We start from the raw sequence: 27,588 nt of genomic DNA, 5'->3' as shown, positions 1-27,588 counted from the left end.
ACCAATTTCCCTTAAGAATATGGATATAAACATCCTCAACAAAATACTAGCAAACTGAATCTGGTGACATATAAAAAGGATTATACATCATGACCAAGTGGAAACATACTAGGAAATGTCACGAGTTGTTCAATGTACAAACATCTATTAATATTATACACCATAATTATGGAATTAAGGACAAAAACACATGATCATTTCAATAGATACAAAAAAAGCACTTGACAAAATCTAATGCCCTTTTGTGATTAAAAAAAACTTAACAAACTTGTAAGAGAAGGGGACTTTCACTTGATAAATACCATCTGCCAAAAACTCAGAGCTAACTTCATACTTGAAAGCTTCCCTTCTAAGATCTGACGCAAAAGAAAGATGTCTGCTCTTACTACTTCTATTCAACATTGCACTGAAAGTTTTAGCCAGGGTAATTAAGTAAAAGAAAGAAATAAGAGGCATCTGGATGGGAAAGGGAGAAGTAAAGCTATTATAGGCTTCAAGTCCCCTTCAAGGAGTTTAAACCCAATGGCCATGTCTCATTGTAATGCCCCTTCCCCCACCTTGAGCAACCTGGCCTGTTCACTCCCTATTAGGGAAGGAATGGCACCCATTCCTCACCCCACCTCTACATAACCTGTTCCCCAGGCAAATAAGGTATCCTGCCGGAAACCAATCAAAAGATCGAATATGCCCCACACAGAGATCAAAAAACATTCAGCACTTATGCAGGGTGCATGGGGGCTGGGACAGGAAAACTTGGTGGACCTGGCATGGGAGAATTGAGGTCCCAAAACACATCCACTGTATGGGGACACAGGGAAAGACCAAGTTGCAGCCAAGGCCTGTCCCTACCCCAGGAGGACCCGGTCTTTCTGAGGACATAAATAAAATTTGCTGTATACTGCTAAGAACCTGACTCGTGATTGCGATCAAGATTGTGATCTCCAAGGCAACCAGTGGGAGCGGTTTTTTGTTTGTTTGTTTGTTTGGGGAAATGGACTGAAACAGCTCATTAAAAATGCCCACACAAGAGCTATAACTCTAGACCTAAGGCATGGTCGGTTTGAAGGGAATTCCCTTCAACCCAAAACTGTTCCTGTCCTGAACTGAATGCTCCTTCCTAGAGAGACTGCCTGCCTCCATCCCTGGGAGGAGAGACTGCTGACTCTCCCACCAGATGGCCTGCACCTCCAAATTCTTGCTGTGTGTGGAAGAATCAACAGAAATAACACAGAGGAACCTGACAAAGCCTCCTCTATGTGAAGGTGACATGATCGTCAATGTAGAAAACCCTAAGGAATCCACAAAAATCTACTGAGTTTAAGAAACGAGTTTTTAGCAAGGTAGCAGGATATAAGATCAATAAAGAAGAATTATTGTGAATGCAAATGGATACAAAATGGAATGGAACAGTTTAACAGTGTTAAACAAAATAGTTACTGTATGATCTCTCAATTCCAAACCTACTTATATACTCAAGAGAACTGAAAACACATGTCCACACAAAAACTTGTACACAAATGTACACAGTAGCATCGCTCGTAAGAGACAAAAAGTGGAAACATCATAAAGGCCTATCACTGATGAATGAGTAAACAAATGTGGTGCATCCTTACAGTGAACTATCATATAGTCACAAAAAGGAATGATGCATTGATAAATGCTACAGTGTGGGTGAAACTTGAGAACATTATGCTAAGAATCTAGACTCAAAGGCCACATACTGTATAATTTCACTTACATGAAATGTCCAAAATAGGAAGATCCATAGAGACAAAAAGTAGATTAATGGTTGCCAGGGAAAAGAGGGAAGAGAGTGTACAGAGTGACTGCTAATGTGTGGGGAGTTTGTTTCTGAGTTGATGAAAATGCTTTGGAATTACTGGTGATGGTTATACAACCTCATGAATATACTAAAAACCACTGAATCTGTACACATTTAAAAGGGTGAATTTTGTGGGTTTTGAATATACTATATCAATAAGTAAAATCTTAATGTAACAAAAATTGAGGACTTCAAAAAAGTATCATGAAAAGTTATAAAATAATGACATGTACTAGCTCTATTAACCCACTTTCTCTAGTCAGTCTTTGAATAGTACCTGTCATACTTAAATATAAGGTTCCCACTGAGTGAGGCCAAGGATTATAACTGCATCCTCGTGGATACTAGTCAGGTTCGTAACCCACTGAGCCAAAACAGGAACTCCCAAGACTTTTAATTCTTGACATCTACTACAACTAATTTAGAACATATTATTATAGCATCAGGGTATCAATGTTAGCTCATTAAAAAGTATTGTGGGGCAAGAACCAACTATATTAGTAATATACTGAGAATCCCCCAAATGAATTATCTTTTTTAAATATTGAATTTTAATTACCTAGACATTAAAAAATTGAATATGTGAAATTTAAAGACTGCTTTAATTGTAAATGGGCAAACAATAACGATGACATAATTTCACTGATAGTGAAACTGAGCAGGGCCCTGTGGGGCTCCTGGGCACACAAGCTTTTCTGTATCCCCCTTTTCTTGTTTTGGGGGAATGGGCTTCAGCCTCCATGACATTCCCAGAGTTCCAAAAAGCAGGTTCAAACAACTGCTAATCAGGGAAGGGAAGGGATGCAGAGACCAGGGAGGAACGGTCAAGAGAAAAGAGTGCAGTCTTGGGGCAGCATCCTGGTTCCTCCTCAAGGAATATACCTAACAGTATCTTTGATTTCTTCCACAGAACTGAAACCCCCAACAAATGGAAGATGTTGATGAAACATTCTTCGCTCCAAAAGAAGGATCATCAGAACCAATTCTGGGACGACCTAAAGACCAGCTTTGAAAAACAATGCAAGCTCTCACCTATCCTGATCCTTATCAATGGCCCTATTTTTCACTCCCAAACTATAAAATCACCTTACAGTCTCTCCCAAGGTGGGGCACAGTCTTTAAGGCATTAACCTGCTGTAGCCCCCTTTGTCTGGCAAAACAATAAAGCTATCTTTTTCTCCTTCACCCAAAACTCATGTCTCAGTGTTTCGGCACTGGCAGACCGAGGCCGAATTTTAGCAACAATAGGGTACCAAAAAAATCTGCATTTTGCCACAATATTCATATCAAAAAGGAGTTACCAAATAGAAACAAGTGAAAAATAAATAAGGATGGAAAGGAAAGGGCTAGAGTCAAAAAAAAAGAAAAAAACTAAACACATCTTGGCTAAACAGCTGTGTTGAAAAACAATTTCTTATCTTGCAATTAAGAACTGATTTCTTTCTAAAAGACACAGGACATTGGGTTAATAGATTTCTTTAAAAGAAAATCTGTTTTGGCTATTGAAACATTTAAAGAACAGAACATCTGTTTTGCAAGTAAAGACAGATTGTATGGAAGAATCAAATATCAAACCACCGATTAGACTAGCATTTAATCTGTTCTATTTAAATTTTCAATAAAAGTAAATGAAATTACATTCTTGAAATTATAGCTCAGTTTTAAATATTTAACACCAGAAATCCTAATGTTAAGATGTTTTAGAGCATAAAGGCAGTAACTAATAGTATATTTTAATTATTTTTAATTCCACTCAATACCTATATCAAAACCAGGTTTTAAAGCAATCTACACGCAAAATCATTTTTAAAGTACTATAAAAGGGAAAACTCACCATCCATGAATTCTGTACATATTGAAATCCTGTTTTCCACAAAAAATGCACCATAAAACCCTATGATATATGATGAATCACACTGTAACAAAAATAAGACAAAAGTAGTGAAAAATCTGCAAGTTAATACCAGAGGCATGCTTTACAAAGGAAAAAACGAAAAAAATTACCTTATAGAGAATTTCCAATTCAGACATAATTTGCTTCTGAAGCTCCAGTGTAATATCTAGTAGTATGACCTAAATATATGAAGGAATCAACATTCACACATTTATTCACCTTTAAATTAAATATAGCTATCCCCACTATGAAACATAAAAACTAAAAAATATGGTGTTTATTCTGTGCATTCCCCCTTTCTCCTCCCCACCACCCTAACCTCCAGTAATACAAGCTATGTTTACATCTAACACTTTGTATTGGGGGAGGTGGTATAGAAGTGATTGATGGGACCAAGGAAAAAGCCAGGTCTCAAAGGTCAGTATTAATGGCTTTAAAAGTCAGTTAAGTTATAACACCCTTAATTTATACACTCTATTTTGGTCACATTGGTTATTTTCAGAAGAGGAAGCCAGGAATGACCCTGAAACCATTAAAAATGTAATTGTTTTGTAATTCAGACACTAGGTAAAAGCAGAAGAGGATGATGAGTAAAAATGACACCTAAAGTAGATTTTTAGTTATCAGAGAAATAAGAAATTTTTAAAACATAGCATGTTTTTATATTCTTCCAGTTGGGTAAAATTTCTTTGATAAAACTGTTATAAAGTATGGGAGCTTGAAGGAAACTCAAACATTATTTTATCTAATAATTTCTCTTCTTTTAGAGGAGGAAACCAAGGTTCTGAGAAGTCACAGGGGGCAATGTCAGGGCACCTCCCTGACTCTGAGGACCATGAACTTTCCAGTATGTCCCAAGGCTTTGTGGTTTTCCTTAAAATGTCAACCACTGAATTAAATTCATAACACAGAAATATACAATTGTTTACTTATAAACTTACTTAGAACAAATTCTAGTTTAAACACTTATTTTTTGGGAAGACAAGACCATTGACCATTTACATTTTACTTAAGCACTTCAGTGAAGCCAATTCTAGGGAATTATTTTTTACTTAAAAAGACAGGGCTGAGAATAAAAAAAATGTAACATAATTTCTAAGATTTGGGGCAAGTTTCTGACTCTAAATAAATAAAAACTTCTAGATAAAAACTTAACATCCAGGATTTCCATGATAGTGTAGTTATACATCATTCAACAGTGAAGTGTATTTTGTATTACAACTACAGAATATATAACCGTACCAGAGGACAAAACACAAATTTTGAATTGCAAACTGCTGATAGAACAGGGAAAGAAAAAAATAACTTCTAAAACACATTTTATAGTACTGATATGCATTTGGGGGGGAGGGGTAAAGTGAGAAAAGGCACAGCAGCTCATATCAAGAGTTTGCTTTAGGGTTATGTATAAAATCTCTCACTAAGCTAGACTGAAAGTGTAATGAAAAAGTGCCAAGAAACATTTAAACATTTGTTGCAATCAACAGTCATTTGCCACAATATTCACTTACATTTTTGTTCCTGTGTAAAACTTAGCAACAAAATTAATTTATCTGGTGTTCTTATTTATTTATTTATTTACTGTCTTTTGTCTTTTTAGGGCCACACCCACAGCATATTGAGGTTCCCAGGATAGGGGTCTAATTGGAGCCACAGCAATGCAAGATCCAAGCCACGTCTGTGACCTACACCACAGCTCACAGCAACGACGGATTCTTAACCCACTAAGCGAGGCCAGGGATTGAATCCGAAACCTCATAGTTCCTAGTCGGATTCGTTTCCACTGTGCCATGAGGGGAACTCTTATCTAGTGTTATTTCAATTCTATGCCATAAAATATTAGAGCTATTCCACTACCATGCCAATTACAGGAAATCCTTCACCCTAAAAAACTGTTAAAAAGCGTAAGTAATTATTTACCTTAAAGCAGTGGTCTCACATCATAATTACCTGTATATCAGTGTATTTATATAAACATACAAGGAAATTGTAACATATACCACAATATGGGTGAATCTTGATGACTTTAAACAAATCCTGATGCACAGGCCTTACCCCCAGAAGAAATGAATCAGAATCTCTGGATTTGGGTCTATATCTTTGCATTTTCATAAAACTTCCCAGATGGTTTCTAATCCACAGTAAAGTTGAAAACCCCTTAATTAAGGTTTCAAAAATGGCATTATTCAGTGTTTACTATGACTACTAAGATATACTGCATCTCCAGGCCCCCAATCAAAAACCAACATGATTCTACAGGACTAGCCAACACCTTGAAATTAACCTAAAACTACTAGCTATGAACATATTTGCTTGATTAAAAAACCTTAATTGGGTTCCCATGGCCTAGGCCTAGAATAAAGTTAAAATTTTAGGATGATATTCAAGGAATTCTTCCATGATTTAGCTCCAACTTGTTATTCGAGCTCCTTCTCCCATTACTCCTTACCACAAACCCAGTCTACATGTAAAACCAGATGGTTTCTTCTGCTCCACACACACATCCTGTGCTTTCCCCCACTTCTAGACTTTGCTCCTGCTGTTCCCTCTACTTGAGGTGTGTATCCTCATTGCACTCCAAAGGCATGATCATACAACCTTTTTTATCCTTTAGACACAGCGTGAATGCCACCACCACCTCCATAAAGCCAGACCCAAAGCCCTCCATCAGACCTTTTATCTTTCTCCTTATCACATCCTGCCTTTACCATTAATGCCCCATCTCCTAAAAACAGAAGCCTAGAGAGTGGTTGTAAGCCCCTGAAAGGCAAGTACTAAGTCTTGTGAATGTCCCCTCTCCCCTATACCCAGCACCCAGATAGTATCTGTCACAGTGTTCCCCATTAAGTGATGGGGGACTTAATTAAACAGTTCCTTGCAACCATAACCCTCTAAATAAGAAGCAATTTCTAGACAGAAGGAAATGAACTGATTTCTACAACTGAAATTAAAACCCAAGACATAAACACCAAAATAAGTAAAACTGCCACATTGTCCTAAAATGTAGCAAGTAATACTTTATTTGTGGGGCCAATCCACTGTACTTTACTAGGTCTTGAAAATTCCTGGAATTTCCTATAGTCCAGAAGAGTGGAGATACCATAACGATGGAAAAGCAAATAAAGAGATTTTTAGGAACTTGAGAAAACAAGTAAAATCTACCCTTAAATGGAAAAACTGCAAAAAGCATGGCAAATACTAATTTTCGTTTTGAAGAAAAAGGCATTATTATCTCTTTTTTTCTCCTTAGGAAGGGCTAAATTTTTTAAACTGGAGAGAATTTGAACATGAAGCATTTCCTGGAGAAAGGGTTAAGTGAGAAACTGAAATACCTGAGTGCATTTCCACTGCTCTCCACTACACCTCCAGGACAAATAAGGATGAGTTGTCAAGTTAAATATAAGCAGTCAAGTGACTGAATTATAATTTACTCTGTGCTCAATTTAAATTAGTGTGAGGCTATTAAAATATACAGTATAAATACGGCAATTCATCACAAGCTGTCATGGATGACTTCATTTATTTGCTGGAGTGGCACAGGCTCCACTAAAGGGAAGGAGAGCAAAATCACAGGTCAAATTAAGCTGCTATTCTATTTTAATTTGCTTATTTAATCTGTGGCGACATAATTGTCTTTTACAGTATGTACAACTCAGAAAGGAAATTTGGGAGGATTACAGTCAGTATACAAATGATTAATCAAATGGTCCATTTAAATGCTAGTTTAAAAGCAGCAGAAACCCAAAGCAGTCAAAGAATGATAATCAGCACATGCTATATACATTGCTAAATTTCCCATAAGATGGATTTTTCCCAGTTAGAAAATGGACAATCCTGGGGAATCAACTAAGCTCTACTCTTTGAAAGATTTTTACAGAACATATTAACAGTATAAAAAGGTTCTGTTTGCAAGATGGGTAACAGCAGTTTTTATGTTTTCTGCTCTACTTGTTTGCAATCATCTTGCTTACCTGAATTCCTCCTACCCCTCCAAAAGCTAATTAGAAACATGTTTCATGAATCATACACAATCATCAAAAAGTTATCTTCAAAATAGCATTAATATCATTTTAAAAGTACTCTCTATGAGCAAATTTTTTTCTGAATTCAATGGTACAAAATAAAAATTCAAGGTACTTCCATTCGTCCCAAAATTCAACTTGCTTTTTATAACATCTAAAGTGGAATTTTCCTACCTTTGAAATCTGAAGAGGTAAGCACCATAATATACCCAGACATTGCAATATGCTTTAGATAAAAAAGCCTTAAAAATACAAACATTAACAAGAACAAAAATTAGAAATATTTTGAGAATGAAAAGAGGTTTTCAAGGACCTTCATGCAATTGGCTCCCACAGACATTCAAAGTCTGGATCCAAATGACCACTTGACTTGGGAAATTAAATTTCCCTCATCATTCTACGAAGGCATCAGAGCCCTGCAGGTGATTCTGTTTAGACAAGGACTGTGATTTGCTGCTCTTCGAAATCCCTATGTGACACTGCGCAGCCCAGTTTCACAGCTGAGGTCACTGAGAGGTTCGAGTGACATGCTTGAAGTCACACAAAAGTCAGGAGGGGGTCAGGAAAAGATCAAATGTGCTTCTAACTCTTAACCTTTCATTTCACCCTTTAATATAAAAAAAGCTAAGAAATACTCTGGGTTGAGAGCAATGGTCCATACCAAGAACACTACAGGATATTTTGTATGTGAGCTAAAGCTGCTTTCAGGATGTTTCTTCAAAAAAATGAATCAAAGAAGTAAAGAACAAACGAAAGAATAAAATTTATTCTATTCGTCAGTTAACAAATTATGTGTTAAAACATCTAGTCATTACATGAAGTGCTCTGTACTAGGCCCTATATGCAAGGTTCTGTATGAATCAATGAGAAAGACAAGAAGATAAATATGTCCCCTGTTTACAAGGAGATTTCAATGTAACAGAGGAAGTGTACATGTATAATAACAGCAAATACAAAAGACACATACAGAGAATTCCAGAGAGGTTAAGAAAAAGGCAAGTGAGTGAGATATATATATATATACTATATGTGGCAGGATTTATCCAAATAATTTCAATGGAGGAGCAAGATTTAGAGCTGACTTTTAGAGTGTGAAGGATTTTGACTGGTCTAGACATGGGTGAAGGCATTCTAATTAGAGGGAAATACATGAATAAAAGTGCTGGAGTGAGAAAGTACTTGAGTTCAGATAAGGCAATGAGTTCAAGTTAAAAGAAGCACAGAATTCTGACACATAAGATAGTGTTTTGAAAGTAGGCTGATGACATACTGTGGAAGATCTTGAGTTCCATCCCATGGAGTTTTTAGTTTACTTGGGAAGTAATGCAGAGTCTCTGACAGCTTTTAAGAAGCAAAGACATGTGATCAGAACCATGATTTAAGAAGCCAAATCCAAGGGTTGTGAGCCACAATATAGTTCAGAGATTAAGAGCATGGACGTAGAGTCACACTGCCTGGGTTCAAAGCCTGGTTCCATTCTTTATTAGTGGTGGGACTAAGCTATTTAACCATTCTGTGTCTCAGCTTCTACAACGGTAAAATAAGGATCCATAAGGGCAGTAACTGCAAAAGGTTGTTGTGAGCATTAAATGAGGAAAAGGAATGTAGAGTGCTTAGCACACTATAAATGATCAATAAATGGTGGCTTCTACTTTTGAGAGATCAATATAAAAGTTGGCCAGCACATCAAACAAGAGATTAAAAACATGTGGCTGGATCAGAGTGGTGATACTAGAGAGGAAGAGATACTAGAACATAAATAAATAACAACAAAAAAATCCCAGAAAAATCAAAAGGCTGCCAGACATAAAACGGAACAGTGATCCTTCAGAGATGGAAAACAAATGCGATCGATGACTCCGATGACTGTCCCGCTTACTGATGAGACAAGAGTTTCCAGATCCCGCACAAGGAGAAGAACCCAGGGGAGCTGAGCCACTTGTCTAAGATCAAAGAACTGAATTCTGAGGCGGCCAAGGCGTCTAGAGTTCACTGGCAGAGGAGCAAAAGGAGAGTGCTCCAGAGATCTGTAGAAAGACCCTGGAGTCTTCAGCTGAGAAATGATTAGCCATGGTTATCAGGAAACTACCTGAGGCCAGGGAAAGAACCATAGGAAACTATCTCCAGACCTCACACTAGGTAGAGTTTGTGTTCCCACCAGCCAGGATGGAAAAGCTGTATTTGCCAAGGCATTGGGATAGAGTATTCAAAAGACTACTGTTTCACCTGAGTGGGAAAAATTAGACTAACCACTAGGTTAGTCCCATCTAATAAAGCTTAAAAACAAATCCTGAAAGGATCAAACTGTTTCAGATTCACTAGACAACATCTCAGAATAAAGCTCAAGAATATTTATGGGAATGCACCTATGCCATCTGACTGGTATCCAGTAAAAAATCATCAGCTATTAAAAAAATTAAAAAGTACAACCCAAAATAGGGAGGAAAGGCAATCAATCAAAACTGACCCCAAAATGACACTGATGATATAAGTAAAAGATCATTAATTCAGTTATAACTATGTCCCACATATGCAAGAAGGTAGAAGAAAGATGAAGCACGTTAAGTAGACAAATGGAAGATGTAAAAAAGACTCAAATAAACTTCTAGGGATTAAAAAGTACAATGTTTAGAATGAAAAATAAACTTGACAAAACTAATTGTAGATGAGACAATGCAGAATAAAACATGAAGGACGTTCCCTTGTGGCATAGTGGATTGGGGATCTGGTGTTGCCACAGCTGTGGCACAGGGTCAACTATGGTGCAGGTTCAATTCCTGACCTGGGAACTTTGACATGCCAGGGGTATAGCCTAAATAAATAAACACATAAATAAATAAATAAAATAGAGACAACATAAAATCCTTTAAAAAAGAAAACATGAAAACTTGAACGACAACAGAAACCACCCAAAAATGAAGTATTAGTGAGAAAAAAAAAAGACTAGAACAAACAAACACGAGAGTAACATTTTACTGTGAGACAATGTCAAGTGATCTAACATATAAGAAATTTAAGTTCCCAAAGATGGGGATGTAATACTTAAGGAAATAATGGCTAAAATTGTTCCAAATTTGATAAAAGCTAAAATATCCACAGATCCAAGAATCTCAACAAATCCTAAACACATGAATCATGAAGAAAATTACATAAAAGCTTGCCATTATTAAATTACATAAGACAAATAATAAAGAAAAAATCTTAAAAGCAGTTAGAGAAGAAGTAAGTTCTAATGTACAGAGGAATAAAGATTTAAAATGACAGTATTCTTATACACAGATGGCCAAAAAACACATGAAAAGATGTTCAACATCACCGACTCCTAGAGAAATGCAAATCAAAACCACTATGAGGTATCACCTTACTCCAGCCAGAATGGCCATCATCCAAAAGTCTACAAACAATAAATGCTGGAGAGGGTGTGGAGAAAAAGAAACTCTATTACACTGTTGGTGGGAATGTAAATTGGTCCAACCACTGTGGAAAACAGTATGGAGATTCCTCAGAAAACTAAAAACAGAATTACCATTTGATCTAGCAATCCCACTCCTGGGCATCTATCCAGAGAAAACCACAACTCACAAAGACACATGTACTCCGATGTTTATTGAGGCACTATATGCAATAGCCAAGACATGGAAAGAACCTAAATGTCCATCGACAGAGGAATGGATAAAGAAGATGTGGTACATATGCACAATGGAATATTACTCAGCCATTAAAAGGAACAAAATACCGGCATTTCTAGCAACATGGATGGACCTAGAAATGATCATGCTAAGTGAAGTCAGTCAGACAATGAGACACCAACATCAAATGCTATCAGTGACATGTGCAATCTGAAAAAAGGACAGACTGAACTTCTTTGCAGAACAGATACTGACTCACAGACTTTGAAAAACTTATGGTTTCCAAATGAGACAGGTTGGGGGATGAGGGGGATGCACTGAGGGTTTGGGATGGAAATGCTATAAAGTTTGGTTGTGATGACTGCTGTACAACTATAAATGTAATAAAGTTCATTGAGTACTTAAAAAAATAAAATAAAATGACAGTACTCTTTTCTTTGTAAATAATACAAGTCACAAGACAGTGAAACAAAATCTTTAAAATACTGAAAAGGGTGATTAACCTAGAATTCTGTTTCTAGCAAAAATATCTTCCAAAAAATGAAAATCAAATATGCACTTTTTAGACATGCAAGATTCACTGCCAGAAGACACACACACTATAAGAAATGTAAAAGAAGGGAGTCTTTCACACAGAAGGAAAATGATACCAGGAAGAAATCTAGATCTACACAAAGGAATGAAGAGCACTAGAAATGGTAACTAGGTGAGTAAACATAAAATAAATCTTTTCTTACATTTAAAATGCCTTTAAAAGATAAATGACTGTCAAAAGCAAAAATAGTAACAATGTATTTGGGGATTTATAAGGTAAGTAAAATGTATGGTAATTACAAAGATCGGGATGAGGGACATTAAAGTATACTATTGAAAAGTTCTCATACTATAGGAAAAGTAGTACAATATTACTTGAAAGTAGACTATGATTAGTTAAAGATGTATACTATAAACTCTAAAGCAACTGCTTTTTTAAAAAAAAAAAAAGACAGAGTCAGAACAAATAGAAAACAAAGAGCAAAATGACAGTCTTAAATACAACCATGTCAATAATCTCACGAAATGCAAATGATCTGAATACCTCAATTAAAAAGCAGATTATCAGACAAGTTTAAAATACAAAAAGACTCGAATATATGTTGACTATAAGAAATTTGTCCCAAAGAGAAAACAGGTTAAAAATAAAAGGCTAGATTGTGCTAATACTAGTCAAAATAAAGCTGAAGTAGCTATATTAACATCAATGTAGATTTCAGAGCAAAGAATAATATCACCATGGATAAAGAAAATCACTTCATAATGATAAAGGGGCCAATTCATCAAGAGGACATAATCCTAGATAACCTAACATCTTCAAAAAATATGAAGTAAAAAAATGAAAAGCTGCAAGAAAAAAATAGGAAAATGCACAGTTATTGCTGGAGATTTCAATGCCCTCTTTCAATAACTGATAGAACAAGTAGCTAAAAAAAAAAAAATCAGTAAAGATAACAGAAATTTGGAACTACACTATCAGCTAACTTGATCTAACTGACATTTATACCACATCCTACACAATAGACTATACATTCTTTTCATGTGCACAGGGAATACTTACCAAGATCATTCCTATTCTGGGCCAAAAACCAAATCTCAATAAATTTAAAATAATTCCAATTATACAAAGTATGTTCCCTGACCACAAAGGATTTAAATTAGAAATCAGGAGTTCCCTTTGTGGCTCAGCAGAAACCAATGACTGGTATCCATGAGGACACAGGTTTGATCCCTGGCCTTGCTGATTGGGCTAAGGATCCAGGATTGCTGTGAGCTGTGGTGTACGTCTCAGATCTGGAGTTGCTGTGGCTCTGGCGAAGGCCGGCAGCTACAGCTCTGATTCAACCCCTAGCCTGAGAACCTCCCTATGCCGCAGATGTGGCCCTAAAAAGACGACAAAAAAAAAAAAATAGAAGTCAATAAAAGAAAGATATCTGGAAAATCCCCAAACTAAATAACATTGCTAAGATTTAAAGAAAAATTCTCTCTGTTATGAAGAAATGACAACGTTTCTTTTTCTTAGGTCATGACTATGATATAAGCAAAATGGTTTCTGCTTTCCCTACCAAGAAGCTAAGGACTAAACAAAAAGTTTAAACACAATAATCATAGCTACTCAAATCATTCATTCACTCTTTGAGCAGCTAGTGTGTGATTTTACAGAATCAAGGGGTACAAAGTGAATACAATACAGTCCCTGCTCTGCAGATCAGTTTTATGGTCTGGTTAGTGAATTCCAGATTTGTGAAGTCACTGTTTTCATTTACTGAAAATCTCTAACAGCTCTTCTGAAAATGCGTCCTCTCTTTAAATGTGCTCTCTCTTTAAATGTGCTTTTCATCCTTCCCAGAAACAACTGTTAGTCCCTTGTCACACCAAACTAAATAATTATGTACAAGAGTTTTTTTTATCAGCCTAGGCTAAACATAATTCAAAATGTATGAACTTCTGAAAAATTATAGTGCACTTGCAAGGCCAAACAGTTTTTTGGAGTGATTTATAGCTGTGCTCCCCTCTCTTGGAGTGAATAACCTAAGTTGACTGTCTTTAAATACATCACTGGCAACAATCTAAGAGGGTTATTTGGGTTTTTGTGGGGGGGTTTTTTTTTGGCTTTTTAGGGCCGCACCTGCGTCATATGGAGGTTCCCAGGCTAGGGGTCTAATCAGAGCTGTTGCTGCTAGCCTAGGCCACAGCCACAGCAATGAGGGATCTTAGCGGAGTCTTCGACCTATACCACAGCTCACGGCAACACCAGAACCTTAACCCACTGAGTGTGGCCAGGGATCAAATCCACATCCTTATGGATGCTAGTCGGGTTCGCTAACTGCTGAGCCATGACAGGAACTCCAATCTAAGAGTTTTAAACAAAGAAATAACTAGATAAAAAGGAAACCGTGGAGTTTCCTGACTAGGATCCTAGGACACAGGGTCAATCCCTGGCCTTGCTCAGTGGGTTAAGGATCCAGGATTGCCGTGAGCTGTGGTGTAGGTCACAGGCGTGGCTAGGATCTGGTGTTGCTGTTGCTGTGGCATAGGCCAGCAGCTACAGCTCCAATTCCACCCCTGGCCTGGGAATCTCCATGTGCCACAGGTGCGGCCCTAAAAAGACCAAAAAAAAAAAAAAAAGAAAGAAAGAAGAAAGAAACAATGCTGGAGTCAGATGGACACATCCTCTGAGTGAAGACGGAACTCATAAAGTAGAAAAAGACAACCCAGTGCTGAGGTGGATACAACAGAGCTGTACTTGCTCAGTGAACTCGGGGAAATACTGGGCTGAACCTTGCTTCTACAGTCTGGAAACTATCTGGACCTGAGGTTCTTCCTCTTTAAATGTGAGGCTATGACAGATAATCTCCAAGGATCTAGAATTTTGTGAACCTAGTTTGGCTAGAATATCAAAGAAAACATCCCAAGCGGGAGTGCTCCTGTAGCTCCTCACCAAAAGTTAATGGAGTTATTAAAACTAGACTTGATAAAATACATAACACATTCTAGGTGTGGTATGGAAAAAGAACTCTGGACTGCACGGTGGTCAGAAGACCTGAGTTTTAGTTTTGGTCTAACCCTACTAAAAAATACAACCAACTGCAATTTAACTGTTCCTATTCTTAGTTTCCTAGGTAAGATAAAAGATGCAGAAATATATACACTATGCAAGTGTTAGGGAAAGAGACTGAATTCTCACCATGGACAGCTAAGAAGGCATCTTAGAGGAGATGGAAATCAAAGGGATGAGCAATAGTAATAACTGGTATGAAGGATGCATGGTGTGGCAGAGGACATGTGCTTTGGGGGACATGTTAGAGCCAGACGGATTTTGTTTTATATCTTGGCCTTGCTCTTCTCATTGTCCAAGGTGTGACCTAAAATCTAAAATATATAGGCTTACTTTATAGTTTTAAGGATTAATGATAATAATTATAAAGAATCTAGCATAATACCTGGCATATAATAGTCATTCAAAAAATAATAATAAAAGCTTTCATTATTAACAGCTCAGAGAATGGAGATAAATGGCATAACAGAAATAACACTCAGGCAAAATAGAGGATGTGGCTGTAAAGGTAGGTAAGGGCCTATGTGTAGAGTGCCAGACCAATTTGTGGGGAGAGTGAGGAACAAAGTAGGCCTGACCAGTTTGTTAGCTAAGAGCCCAGTTTGGAAGTGGAGTTCTATGGAATTGGACTTGAGGTAGTGTGGGGTTCAATCAGTGGTGCAATTCAAGAGAGCCCATTATGGAAATACGAAATAAAATGATGGGGTGATCAAGCATCCAACAGCAGATGCCAGATATTAAATCCAAAATAGTGTAGCAGGACTAGGATCTTGGAGTATAGCAGTTATAGGGTATACATTATGAACAGGATGGAAACAAGTGAGGAGCATCTCAGATAACTGCCTAGAATATCCCTGAGTTATGTGCTTCACTCTACTCGGGGGCAGGGTGCTAGGGTATTTCAGGATGCCGTAAAGATGTAAAGAAGCGAGGCAGACATGGTAGGCTTTATGTTGTATGCTGCTAGAGCTGGGGGAAGAGGAGTGCCAAGAAAACAACATATCAGATCTGGGATTCAACCAGTGGCAGACTAAAAGATACAGTGAGGAAGTTTATAATAGGCCAGGTAGGAGTCCTGATACAAGTCCAAGGCAATAAGGGCAAGAATAGAAAGAAAGTGACACACGGATGCAATTCAGGGAAAATTTCTGACAGGATATGGCAGATGAAAGAAAGGAGTGAATGACTACTAAGATTTTGAGCTTTAGGATGAGGAAGAGAGTGATGTCACTGAGCAGGGAATGCAGAAATAAGTGTGAGTGACAATGATAAGAATCATAAGGAGTTCCTGTCGTGGCTCAGTGGTTAACGAATCTGACTAGGAACCATGATGTTGCAGGTTCGGTCCCTGGTCTTGCTCAGGGGGTTAAGGATCTGGCATTGCCGTGAACTGTGGTGTAGATCAAAGACATGGCTCAGATCCTGCATTGCTGTGGCTGTGGTATAGGCCGGTGGCTACAGCTCTGATCCGACCCTTTGCCTAGGAACCTCCATATGCTGTGGGTGCAGCCCTAGAAAAGACCAAAAAAAAAAAATCACAATACAAGGAGCTTATAATTGAACATTTGGAGGCACTAAAAAGACCTTCAGGAGCTTGAATGTCATGACAGGGCCAGAGCTTCCACCACCCAAACCTTAATCTATTTTATTTCCTCTCTGACAATATCTGTGACTCAAGCTAAGGGGAGTAGGAATGGGAGGAAAATGGTAAGCCTCAAAAACTTCATGAGTTTCATAAAATATATCCAGCACTTACCTTTACAGCTAATATTTTCCCACTTGGAACATGATATGCTCTATGGAAAGAAAAAAAATAACAAAATCACTTAGGATCAGTAAATAACCTACATAATGGTTAAGGACATAAATGTAAATCAGAATAAATCCACAGCAAGGGGATATATAATACTTTCAAAGAACAATAACAGTAGTATTTATATTTCTATTTAGTTTAATGGTTTACACAGTGATTCATCATATATTATCTTAAAATTGTCATCTAAGATAATGCTGGTATGATTATCCACTTTTTAGAGCCAAGAACTCTGAAACATAGAGAAATTAAGCAGCAATGAAAGAAATTAAGCAATGGCACAAAGCCAGTAAGAGGCAGAACTAGATACCAAACCCAAGTCTTCTGGCTCCAGATCCCTTATGACATACTGTCATTGTTTCGGGGGAGTCTTCTGTAGCTCTCTACTAAGCACTGTACAACTACAAGAAAGGGTGAGTTTTCCTTTTGTTTCAATTATATAGATATAGACATATAAACTATATCCCCACATTTCATCAAAATAATCTCAAAACAAATGGAACTAGCTATGGCCTAGGATATAAATTCACGTAAGAAGTCGCAGAGTGACATGACTCAAGTATGTGGTTCATCTTTTCCTAAAGCTGGCATCTCTCAATATTAAAAAAGCCTTAGAACAGAGAAAAGCCTGAATTATCAGATACAGTGAAGTAATTACATTTTAACTCAAGCAATATGCATAGACAAAACTACAATTCAAAAAAATACATGCATCCATATGTTCACAGCAGCACTATTCACAATAACCAAGACTTGGAAACAACCTAAATGTCCACTGACAGATAAATGGATTAAGAAGATGTGGGACATATACACAATGGCATACTACTCAGTCATAAAAAAGAATGAAATAATGCCATTTGCAATAACATGGATGCAACTAGAGAGTCTCATACTAAGTGAAGTCAGAAAGAGAAAGACAAACACTGTATGATATCACTTACATCTGGAATATAAAATACAGCACAAATGAACCTATCTATAGAACAAAAAAAGACTCAGAGACATGGAGAATAGACTTGTGGTTGCCAAGGGGAAGGGGGATGGAGTAGGATGGGAATGGGAGTTTAGGATTAGTAGATGGCAAACTATTACATTTAGAATGGATAAGCAATGAGATCCTACTGTATAGCACAGGGAACTATATCCAATCACTTCTGATAGAACATGATAGAAGATAATATGAGAAAAAGAATGCATATGTATGTATTACTGGGTCACTCTGCTATACAGCAGAAATTGACAGAACATACTTAAATCAACCATACTTTAATAAAATTTTGGGGAGTTCCCATCATGGCACAGAGGAAATGATTCTGACTAGGAACCATGAGGTTGCAGGTTCGATCCCTGGCCTCACTTAGTGGGTTAAGGATCTGGTGTTGCCACGAGCTGTAGTGTAGATCGCAGACGCAGCTCAGATACGGCATTGCTGTGGCTCTGGCACAGGCTGGCAGCTGTAGCTCCCATTAGACCCCTAGCCTGGGACTTTCCATATGCCGTGGGTGTAGCCCTAAAAAGCAATAAATAAATAAATAAATATTTTAAAAATAAATTTTTTAAAAGGAATATGAATACATTCACTTATGAAAAAGAGTAAGAATAAGGTTTGTAGAAATAAAATACCATTATATCTCATCAAGACCTTTTGTATTTCAATGAAATGTGTACACATGTGCTGCAAGGACTGCACATTCTGACCACTATCCAAAAACAATCTGCTATATGTAAAATTTTCAGGAGTTCCTGCCATGGCTCAGTGGTTAACGAATCCGACTAGGAACCATGAGGTTGTGGGTTCCATCCCTGGCCTCGCTCCATGGGTTAAGGATCCAGTATTGCCATGAGCTGTGGTGTAGGTCACAGATATGGCTCAGATCCCGCGTTGTTGTGGCTGTGGAGTAGGCCAGCAGCGATGGCTCCGACTGGACCCCTAGCCTGTGAACCTCCATATGCCACGGGAGCGGCCCTAAAAATGGCAAGAAAACAAGAAAATAAATAAAAATTTCAAAAAAAAAAAATCACGTAACACAAACAAGCAAATCCATGTATGTATAAAGAAACAAATTAGTTTGGAAGAACTAAAATCTTGCTCCATAAATGATCTTGCATATTAGCCAAGACTGAACTGGTCTTCCTTTCATCCAGCTAGCATTACGATATAAGTGGGATAGGGAAGATGTGGGGGAATGGAATTTATTAGCCTTTAAGGATTCCCTATCCTCACATGCCAAATTGCAAAAAATATTTACCAGGCTCCCAATTTTTACTGGGTAAAGGCCTAGTAGCAAAATTCATTTATTTTTAGGATTTTTTTATTGATAAATAATTGACATGTAATATTATTACATTAGTTTCAGGTGTGCAACATGATTCAATATTTGTATATATTGTGAAATGATCACCATTTTAGGTCTAGTGACATCTATTGTCACACACAGTTTAAAAAAATTGCTTTTGCAGCAACATACATGGAACTAGAGACTGTTATACGAAGTGAAGTAAGTCAGAAAAAGAAAAATACCATATGATATCACTTATATCTGGAATCTAAATATGACACAAATGAACCTTTCCACAGAAAAGAAACTCATGGACATGGAGAACAGACTTGTGGTTGCCAAGGGGGAGGGGGAGGGGACAGGATGGACTGGGAGTCTGGGGTTAATGCAAAGTATTTGCATTTGGAGTGGATAAGCAATGAGATCCTTCTATATAGCACAAGGAAGTATATCCAATCACTTGCGATGGAACATGATGGAGGATAATGTGAGAAAAAGAATGTATGTATATATGTATGACTAGGCAACTTTGATGTACAGTAGAAATTGACAGAACACTGTAAATCAACTATAATGGAAAAAATAAAAATCATAAAATTAAAAAATTGCTTATTCATAAAAGAAACAAAACATATATTCCACTATTATCAAAATGAGAACATCATTTTCTGTTGTTTTAGCAGAAATAAATTTGTTTTGGCTCTGACAAATTTTGAAAACAGCTTTATTAGGTATAATAATGTATGATAAAATTCACTCATTTTAAGTGTATAATTAAAGAGTAAATTTACAGAGTGGTGGAATCATTGACAAGTATTTTGAAAGTGACTAACTTATGGAAATGGTTCAGTTATTAAGAACCTACAAGTACTTGTAACTTTTCATATATAAAATGCTACAATTTCAAGTAAAACTAAGAAAAGCATATATACCAATATATACACCTATGCCCATATATATGAGTGTTATAAAAAATTCATTCTGCTTTTCCTACTTGAGTGAACAAAGATAAGGCCAATTATGGAAGGTAGACTTAGTCTTTACCAATTAATTGTAGAGAAATTCAGGTATATCTCACTTAAAGAAAAGGCAAGGTTATAAAAGTTGGTAACTATTTACTTTACCAAACAGTACTTTAATCTGTATAAATGTCTAAAGACTTCCTCTAAATACTAACCTCCCAAGTAGATATAAATATATCTAAATTACAAAACTTAAATTTAAAAAAATTTATATTTTGCATAAAGCGGTATAACATTTTTAAAGTGGAACCCCTATATATATTACAGTGATTTCGCAACAAATTAACACTTTCCTATCTATGTTAACATTAGACTTTTACAATGTGAAACTATGTCATGATTTGATCATGACATATCTGAACTCATGTAATAAATTAATATATAAAAACCTACACTGTATGTTTTCTTAGTGCATGACAGGGAAGTTGTTAGACTAAGCCAATATGAAATGTGACTTGAAGGGATTTAGTAATTTTATTCCAGGTAATATAATATGTAACACTTAGTGATAGATTATTTTTCATCTTGAATATCATAGTTTCTTCCAATTTCAACATTTTAAAATACTGTATATTAGAATCACTAACCAAAGACTGAAATGTAAAGATAAATAGTTAAATGCATACACAAGGATTCAGAAGTTGTAAAAAGAACAGTGTTGTGATAAGGAACAAGAGAAGTGATAAGGAAATGATTAGCAAATAGTCTAGTAAGTGTACCACACTGGACAGTTTGGCAACTTAATTAGCCCATCAAGAAAACTGATATCTTTTCCAAAAGAAGGGTCTCCTATTACCAAGTGAATTAAAAGGGGACGCTTGATGATTTAATTATGATGCACACTAAATCATCCATGCCAGTGTGTGTTCCATCTCGAACAATAAAGATGCTGTATGTGGTTTGGTTTACAGTGCAAAAACAGTACCAATTTAACATTCAGTCATCAAGGAGAGGTTGAGGACAAAGAAATGCCAGGTATGGGTTGAGTGTGTCCCTAACTTTGCAAACGGCCTTGTACCCAGAGAAAAGGATTTGTTTACTTTCGATGGTTACTGCATCTCAATTGTCTTGACCTTCCTCAACACATTAACTGTAAAGTGATTAAAGAAGTTTGAATGGAAGGTTCTGGTTACACCAAAAGACAAGTATACACCTCTGCATTGTTTTAATTAACAGCTAACACTTCAAATTTGTTGTTGCCACAGTAATTACCTGTTCCAATGAGTGCATGGAAGAAGCATTTTTATGAGTTATTTTTAGTGCTGAGTCCTTGAGCATTCCATTATTTGTGATCAGCACAAAGCTTCTGGGAATAGTCCCAGCCCTTAAAATTGAGCACACAATATATACACATTTTAGGATTATAAAAGCTAAGTACCCTGGTATAAATTTTTTGAGTATTTAAAATAACAAGGAGACAAGTAAAAGAGAACATCTATACTTTCCATAGTTTCTTACTTTCCTTTTTCCATTTGGAAAATGATTCTAGATGACTGCACAAAAAAGGTGATACCAATCTTTAGTTTTGGTAGAATAAAGAATAGACGTAAGTATTGAGCAAGTAGGTAATATAGAGAATTGTCTAATCCATTCCTTTTACGTCAGAAATATCTAAAACCAAGCTTAAAAAAACTTATCCAAACTCACACAGTTAGTCAATGGCAAAGCCAAGACTGGAACTTAGGCAGAATATATACTTTTTAGGACCTAAAAAAAAAAATGTGGTGATGTTTAAGTTTTCTTAATTGCATTCTAGAGCAGGGAAACTCATAATTCAAAACTTACAAAGGTACTAACCTATTTCAGTCAGGTTCATCATACTGAAACTTTCCAAGGAAGGAAGGATTTTTGCAATCACTGCCAATCCTGATAAGGAGACAGAGAGTGAAGGGTGTAGGCTCTAAGTCACTGCACAGATTCTGATGTTAGCTCTGTCACTTGTGATCCGGGACTGTTACTAAACCTCATCTTGCCACATGTGCCTCAAGTCTGAAAAGGGGAAATTGGTCCCTATTTTACAGATTCACAAGGTTTGGTAAGATAATAATATAAGTGAAGCACTGAAGACAGGGGCTGGCACATAGTAAGGAGGCATTAAATGTTAGGAAACTAGAAAGATTTCAGGGTAACTAGGTGTTTATAAGAGTAAAATCTGCTAAAACAAACTGCAAGAACAGGAGTTACCTCTGTGCTTAAGAGTCAGGCTATGTGCCCTACAAACAAAAGGTTTAACTATGAAGGCTAGCAAAAAGCTGCAATATCACACATATTGTTAAGAAAAGCAAGTAATGTCACTTTATCTAATTTTTCAGGAGTTCCCTGGTGGCTCAAGAAGTTAAAGATCCATTGTTGTCATTGCTTAGAAACTTTAGCATGAAGTGGGTGTGGCCAAAAAAATTGAATATTTCTTTTCTAATATGCAGGAAAACTATCTTTAAGTATGACGTGCACTGTAGATCATAAATTTTCATATATGATGGTCCTTTATTATCCAGTTGTAAATATTTTTATTCTATTATGATGTATGAAATGACCCATAAATTACTGATATTTGCATTTTAAGTTCAAAATGGATGATAGGGTTAACCTATTACTGAATTCTAAACTAATAATTATAGTCAGAAAAAGTGATCTGTATGTTACAAACTTTACTAAATAAGACTTGCTTTTGTGTCCTAGTATATAATCAGTTCTTTAAAAATAAATTTTCTGTATGAGAAAATACTGTATATCCTCAATTTGAAAGACAAAGTGTGCTATAATCATGTAATCAGGAGTTCCTGCTGTGGCTTAAGGATAACAAACTTGACTAGTACCCATGAGGACATGGGTTTGATCCCTGGCCCCACTCAGTGGGTTAAGGATCCGGTGTTGCTCTGAGCTGCAGATGTGGCTCAGATCTTGTGTTGCTGTAGCTGTGGCATAGGCTGGCAGCTGCAGCTCCAATTCAACCCCTAGCCTGGGAACTTCCATATGCCACGGGTGCAGCTCTAAAAAAAAGAAAACAAAAAAATCATGTGATCATCATATTAACTGTGATATTAAAATTTCCTATATTCTTAGTAATTTTTGTCTGGTTGATTGATTACTGAGAGACATTCTCCCACTATGACTGTGGGCTTAGCAAACTTTACTTGCAATTCTTTCAAGTTTTTGCTTTATGTATTTTAAGCCTATGTTATTAGTTATATACAAGTTTAGGGCTATTATATATTCAAAGTTCTTTCCTTTTACCATCATAATACAGTAGTCCTTTCTATCACTATCCCTAAAAGAAAAACAAAAACAAAAAAAACCCTTTTTGCCTTGAAGTCTGTTTGTCTTATATTAATATAACCACAACAGCTTTCTATTGATTAGTCTTTGCTGGTATCTTTCCCCCCAAACCTCTTCCTTTCAACCCTTCTCTGTCTTTATGTGTGAGGAATATATCTTAAAATAGTACAGACAGCAGATAATTGCATCTTTTAAAGTTCCATCTGACCAATCTACTCACAGGCAATATTAGTTTATTTATATTTAATGTAATTATTGATATACATGGATTTATTTCTACCACTTTAGTCATTTACTTTACACTGCCCCCTCTGTCTCCCTCACAATATTAGTTTATTTCTCCTTTATTCCTTTTATTTGTTTTGAAGTTATACATTCATTATCTTTCAGTTGTTACCTATACATTTTTAAATCATACCTGACTTAACAAAACATGCAGTTAATCACTACTGATATTCTTCTCTCAATATAAAAATCTTATAATGCTCTAATTCTAATCATGTCTTCTGATGTTATTTTGTCCAATCTTTTTATTTGACTTTTTTTTTTTTCGCTTTTTAGGGCTGCACCTGTGGCATATGGGGGTTCCCAGGCTAGGGATTCAATTGGAGCTACAGCTGCCAGCCTACACCACAGCCACAGCAACATCAGATCTGAGCCATGTCTGTGACCTACACCACAGCACACAGCAACACCGGATCCCTAATCCACTGAGTGAGGCCAGGGATTGAAACTGCAACCTCATGGTTCCTAATCGGATTCATTTCCACTATGCCATGACAGGAATTCCTGACTTCATTTTTTGTCTCTAAATTAATCACTAAAATTGTTTTTTATATAGACATGTTTAAACAGCCACCATTCCTTCTTCCATTTTGTCCCTTTCTGGATTCAAGTGAATTAATTTTCTTTCTACATAAAGTATTTTCCTCAGTAATAAACTAACTCTTCCCCCTTACCTATCCGTCTATTTCTCTGTCCCTCTGTCTACACATGCAGACACACACTTATATTTCTTTTACATTCATTTCTGAAGATGTATTTATTTTGCCCTTATTCTTGAATGATAGCTTAACTGAGAAAATTATTTCCTTTCTATTGTTTGAGGATAAAATGTTTTTCAGCCTTTATTTTTGTTGTTAAAAGTTTGCTTTAGGAGTTCCCGTCGTGGCGCAGTGGTTAACGAATCCGACTAGGAACCATGAGGTTGCGGGTTCGGTCCCTGCCCTTGCTCAGTGGGTTAACGATCCGGCGTTGCCGTGAGCTGTGGTGTAGGTTGCAGACGCGGCTCGGATCCCGAGTTGCTGTGGCTCTGGTGTAGGCCGGTGGCTACAGCTCCAATTGGACCCCTAGCCTGGGAACCTCCATATGCCGCGGGAGCAGCCCAAGAAATAGCAACAACAACAACAACAACAGCAACAACAAAAAGACAAAAAAAAAAAAAAAAAAAAAGTTGGCTTTACTCAATTTGCTGGCCAATAAATGCCACTGACATTCCTTAGATGGAGAAGTGACATGATCAGACCTTAACTTTAAAATCTTTACTCTGGCTGCAGATTATCACAATAAGACTGGAAAGGAGGAGAAACTAGAGAGAGGAAAGAGCACTTAGAAACCTGTTACAGTAGTCTATGTAAGAAGTAGTGATATGAAGTGCCTTCTCTTATATATGGATAAGGGAAAATAGAGTTAAAAAAAGACCTTGGCCAGAAAGAATTTATGAAACATGGTAATGAGGAAGATGAATCTAAAATTTTAAGCTAAGATGATAGGCAAATTATAGAATTTATTAACAAAAATAAAATAATCTTACTTAGTCAGCTTTAGACTATATAATCCTGCACTTTTTAGCTCCATGAGGGCAGAGATCATATCCACTTTATTCAACACTGTATATATAGTATCTACCACAATACTTAGCATACAATAGATATTCAAATACTTTCAAGCTAATAAATAAATGAGGTAGTCAGGAGAAGGGAAAATGAAATGGGGAACTAACAATTCCTAAGAGTCCACAGAATTATTCTGATTTCCATATGGTGATGTTGTATATGTCATATTTTATAGATAATAATAAAAACAGGCTCAGGAATAGTATGGTATTAAGAAACTCACTCAAGCTAATAAGAATTCATGAGTGGCAGCAGATATAGGATTCAAATATGGGTCTGTTTCAATTCAACCCTTGTGCTCTTTCTGGTATAGACAGAGTATAAACAGAGAACGATTTGAAAAAAGTACACTTCAGGATATTGTAAATGTTGAAAGTGGGATTCAGAAAAAGAACACATTAAAACTTCACCTACCAGGTTCCCTACTCTGTGGTTTTGTGGTTGAATTTATCCACTGACATCAACTACTCTGATGTCTTATGATACTTTACATGTTACTTACTATTATAAATTATTATTTTTCTTCAAAATTTGTCAAGTAACTTCATTAGCGTATGCTTTATTTAACTATATTATAAACTCTGATTACCAAACTATATCGTAAATTCTTAATATAGGGTCCATGTCTTATCCTACTTTAAATTTCAAAGCCAGGGTCAAGGTCCATTTTGCTGATTGCTATATCCCTAACTTCTAACACAGAATACGACACACTCTCCTCTTAGGCACTTAGCTTATATATTTAATAAATAATTCATGTCTTCAACTGCCCAGCACTACACTGGGCATTGTGGACAGAACAAAGGAAAAAAACAGAAAAAGTCCCTGCTCTCCTGAAGCTTACTTTCTAATGGAGGAAGACTGACAATAATAAAAAAAAAAAAAATACAGTATGTTGGGTAGTAGAAGCGGAATGAAAAATAGTAAAGGTAGGTATGTAGAAAATGACCAAGATTAGGGGCATTTTTTTTTTTAATATTACTGGTAAGAGGAGATTAGGGAATTCTTTTCTCATCAGGTTATATTTGAGCAATAAGGGAACACAGATTTAGATAACTCAAAAAAGAGGACTTCAGAGAGAGGAAATGTTAAGTTCAAAGGCCCTAAGGTGGAAGTGTGTGTTTGACATGTGTGTGGAATTGGAATAGGCAAGAGGGCTAGTTGTGGGAGACGAGATCAGAAAGGTAAGGGGAAGACAGATTGAGCAATACCATTAAGGCCATGCTGAGGACTTTGGCAATCCTTCTGAGTAATATAAAAAGCCATAGGGTCAGGAGAGAGCTTATATTTTAGGAATCATTTTAGCTGCTGGGTAGAAAGAACATCTTGAAGGAAAGCAAGAATAGAAACTAGGAGAGTAGTTGGGAGGCTACTGCAATAATCCCAGCAAGAGATAATAGAGGCTTGGTATAGGATGGTAGGCAAAAAAAGGTTAGCTTGTTGAAATAGTTTTGAGGAAAGATTAACAAGATTAACATGATTTGTGGGTTAATATGATGGATGGTCTGAAAGAAAAATAAGGAATAAGAATAACTACAAGGTTTTTGTCCTGAGTAACTTGCAAAATAGAGTTTCCATTTATTCAGATTGGAAAACCTGTGGAAGAAGCAGGTTTCAGAGGAAATAAGGCTAGTTTGGGGTAACTTTGAAATGCCTAAAAGATATTCAACTGGTCATTAGATATGAGTCTGAAGTTCAGGAAAGAGGACAGGGCTGGAGACAGACTTTTGGGCTTCACCAATATATAAATGAGATGGAAAAGCCATGGAAATACAAAATTTAGGAATTAAGTTAAAGACTGGACCCAAGTCATTCTAAATCCAGAAGTAAGAAAGATGAGAGGGAACCAGTAAAGAGGATAAGAAGGTGCAGAAAGTTCAATCAGTAACAGAATCCAGAGAATGGTGGTACCTGAGGCCCTAAATGGTGGTATTACACCTCCCATACTGCCAAGTGCAATAACTTACAGAGTAAGTCCTAAAAGAACATGTAACTGATTTCAAAAGCAATATTTGGGGACAAATGTAATTAATCCTATTATGTGCTATTTGAAATTTTAAATACAGATGTAGTACAATACACACAAGGCTAGAGGTGTACTTACCTTCAACCAAATCCTGATGAGAATGTATTGACATACCATTCCAAAAAATAAACTTTTATACCAATCTTTAAAAGTGAGTAAGGAAAAAAGAAAAATTTAAAAACAAAACGTTAAAAAGTCCTACCTTCACAGAGGACATAAGGGAGAAACAACCTGTGTTCACAATTCAACATCTGGACTCCCACAGAAATTTATGTCATGTGTAAGATCAATTGCATCTGTATTTTACAATGTTTA

General features: G+C 36.5%; 1 protein-coding gene across 20 annotated transcripts in view; it reads right to left on the bottom strand.

Moving 5' to 3' along the window:
• MAP2K5 (mitogen-activated protein kinase kinase 5) overlaps positions 1-27,588 on the bottom strand; it is a 275,073-nt gene that overhangs the window by 166,756 nt on the left and 80,729 nt on the right. For 19 of the 20 annotated variants that reach the window (XR_014817174.1, XR_014817176.1, XR_014817175.1 and 16 more), the window contains exons 9-11: positions 16,716-16,755; positions 3,827-3,895; positions 3,657-3,738 (exon numbers count right to left, since the gene is read on the bottom strand). Coding sequence is in view for 16 of the 20 variants with exons in the window: in XM_084978867.1 (XP_084834993.1) it covers positions 3,657-3,738; positions 3,827-3,895; positions 16,716-16,755 (191 nt within the window). In the remaining 4 variants the exon portion in view is untranslated. Of the gene's footprint in view, positions 1-109; positions 3,739-3,826; positions 3,896-16,715; positions 16,756-27,588 lie in introns of all 20 variants that reach the window. The other variant, XR_014817179.1, reaches the window with a different exon arrangement.

The sequence above is a fragment of the Sus scrofa genome, chromosome 1 (genome assembly GCF_054392235.1).
Source record: "Sus scrofa isolate SSC_HxYL_T2T_F1_AM1 chromosome 1, Sscrofa_HxYL_maternal_Yorkshire_Landrace_v2.0, whole genome shotgun sequence".
In the NCBI taxonomy this organism is placed as follows: Eukaryota; Metazoa; Chordata; class Mammalia; order Artiodactyla; family Suidae; genus Sus; species Sus scrofa.
This window is presented reverse-complemented; position numbering and strand designations above follow the sequence as displayed.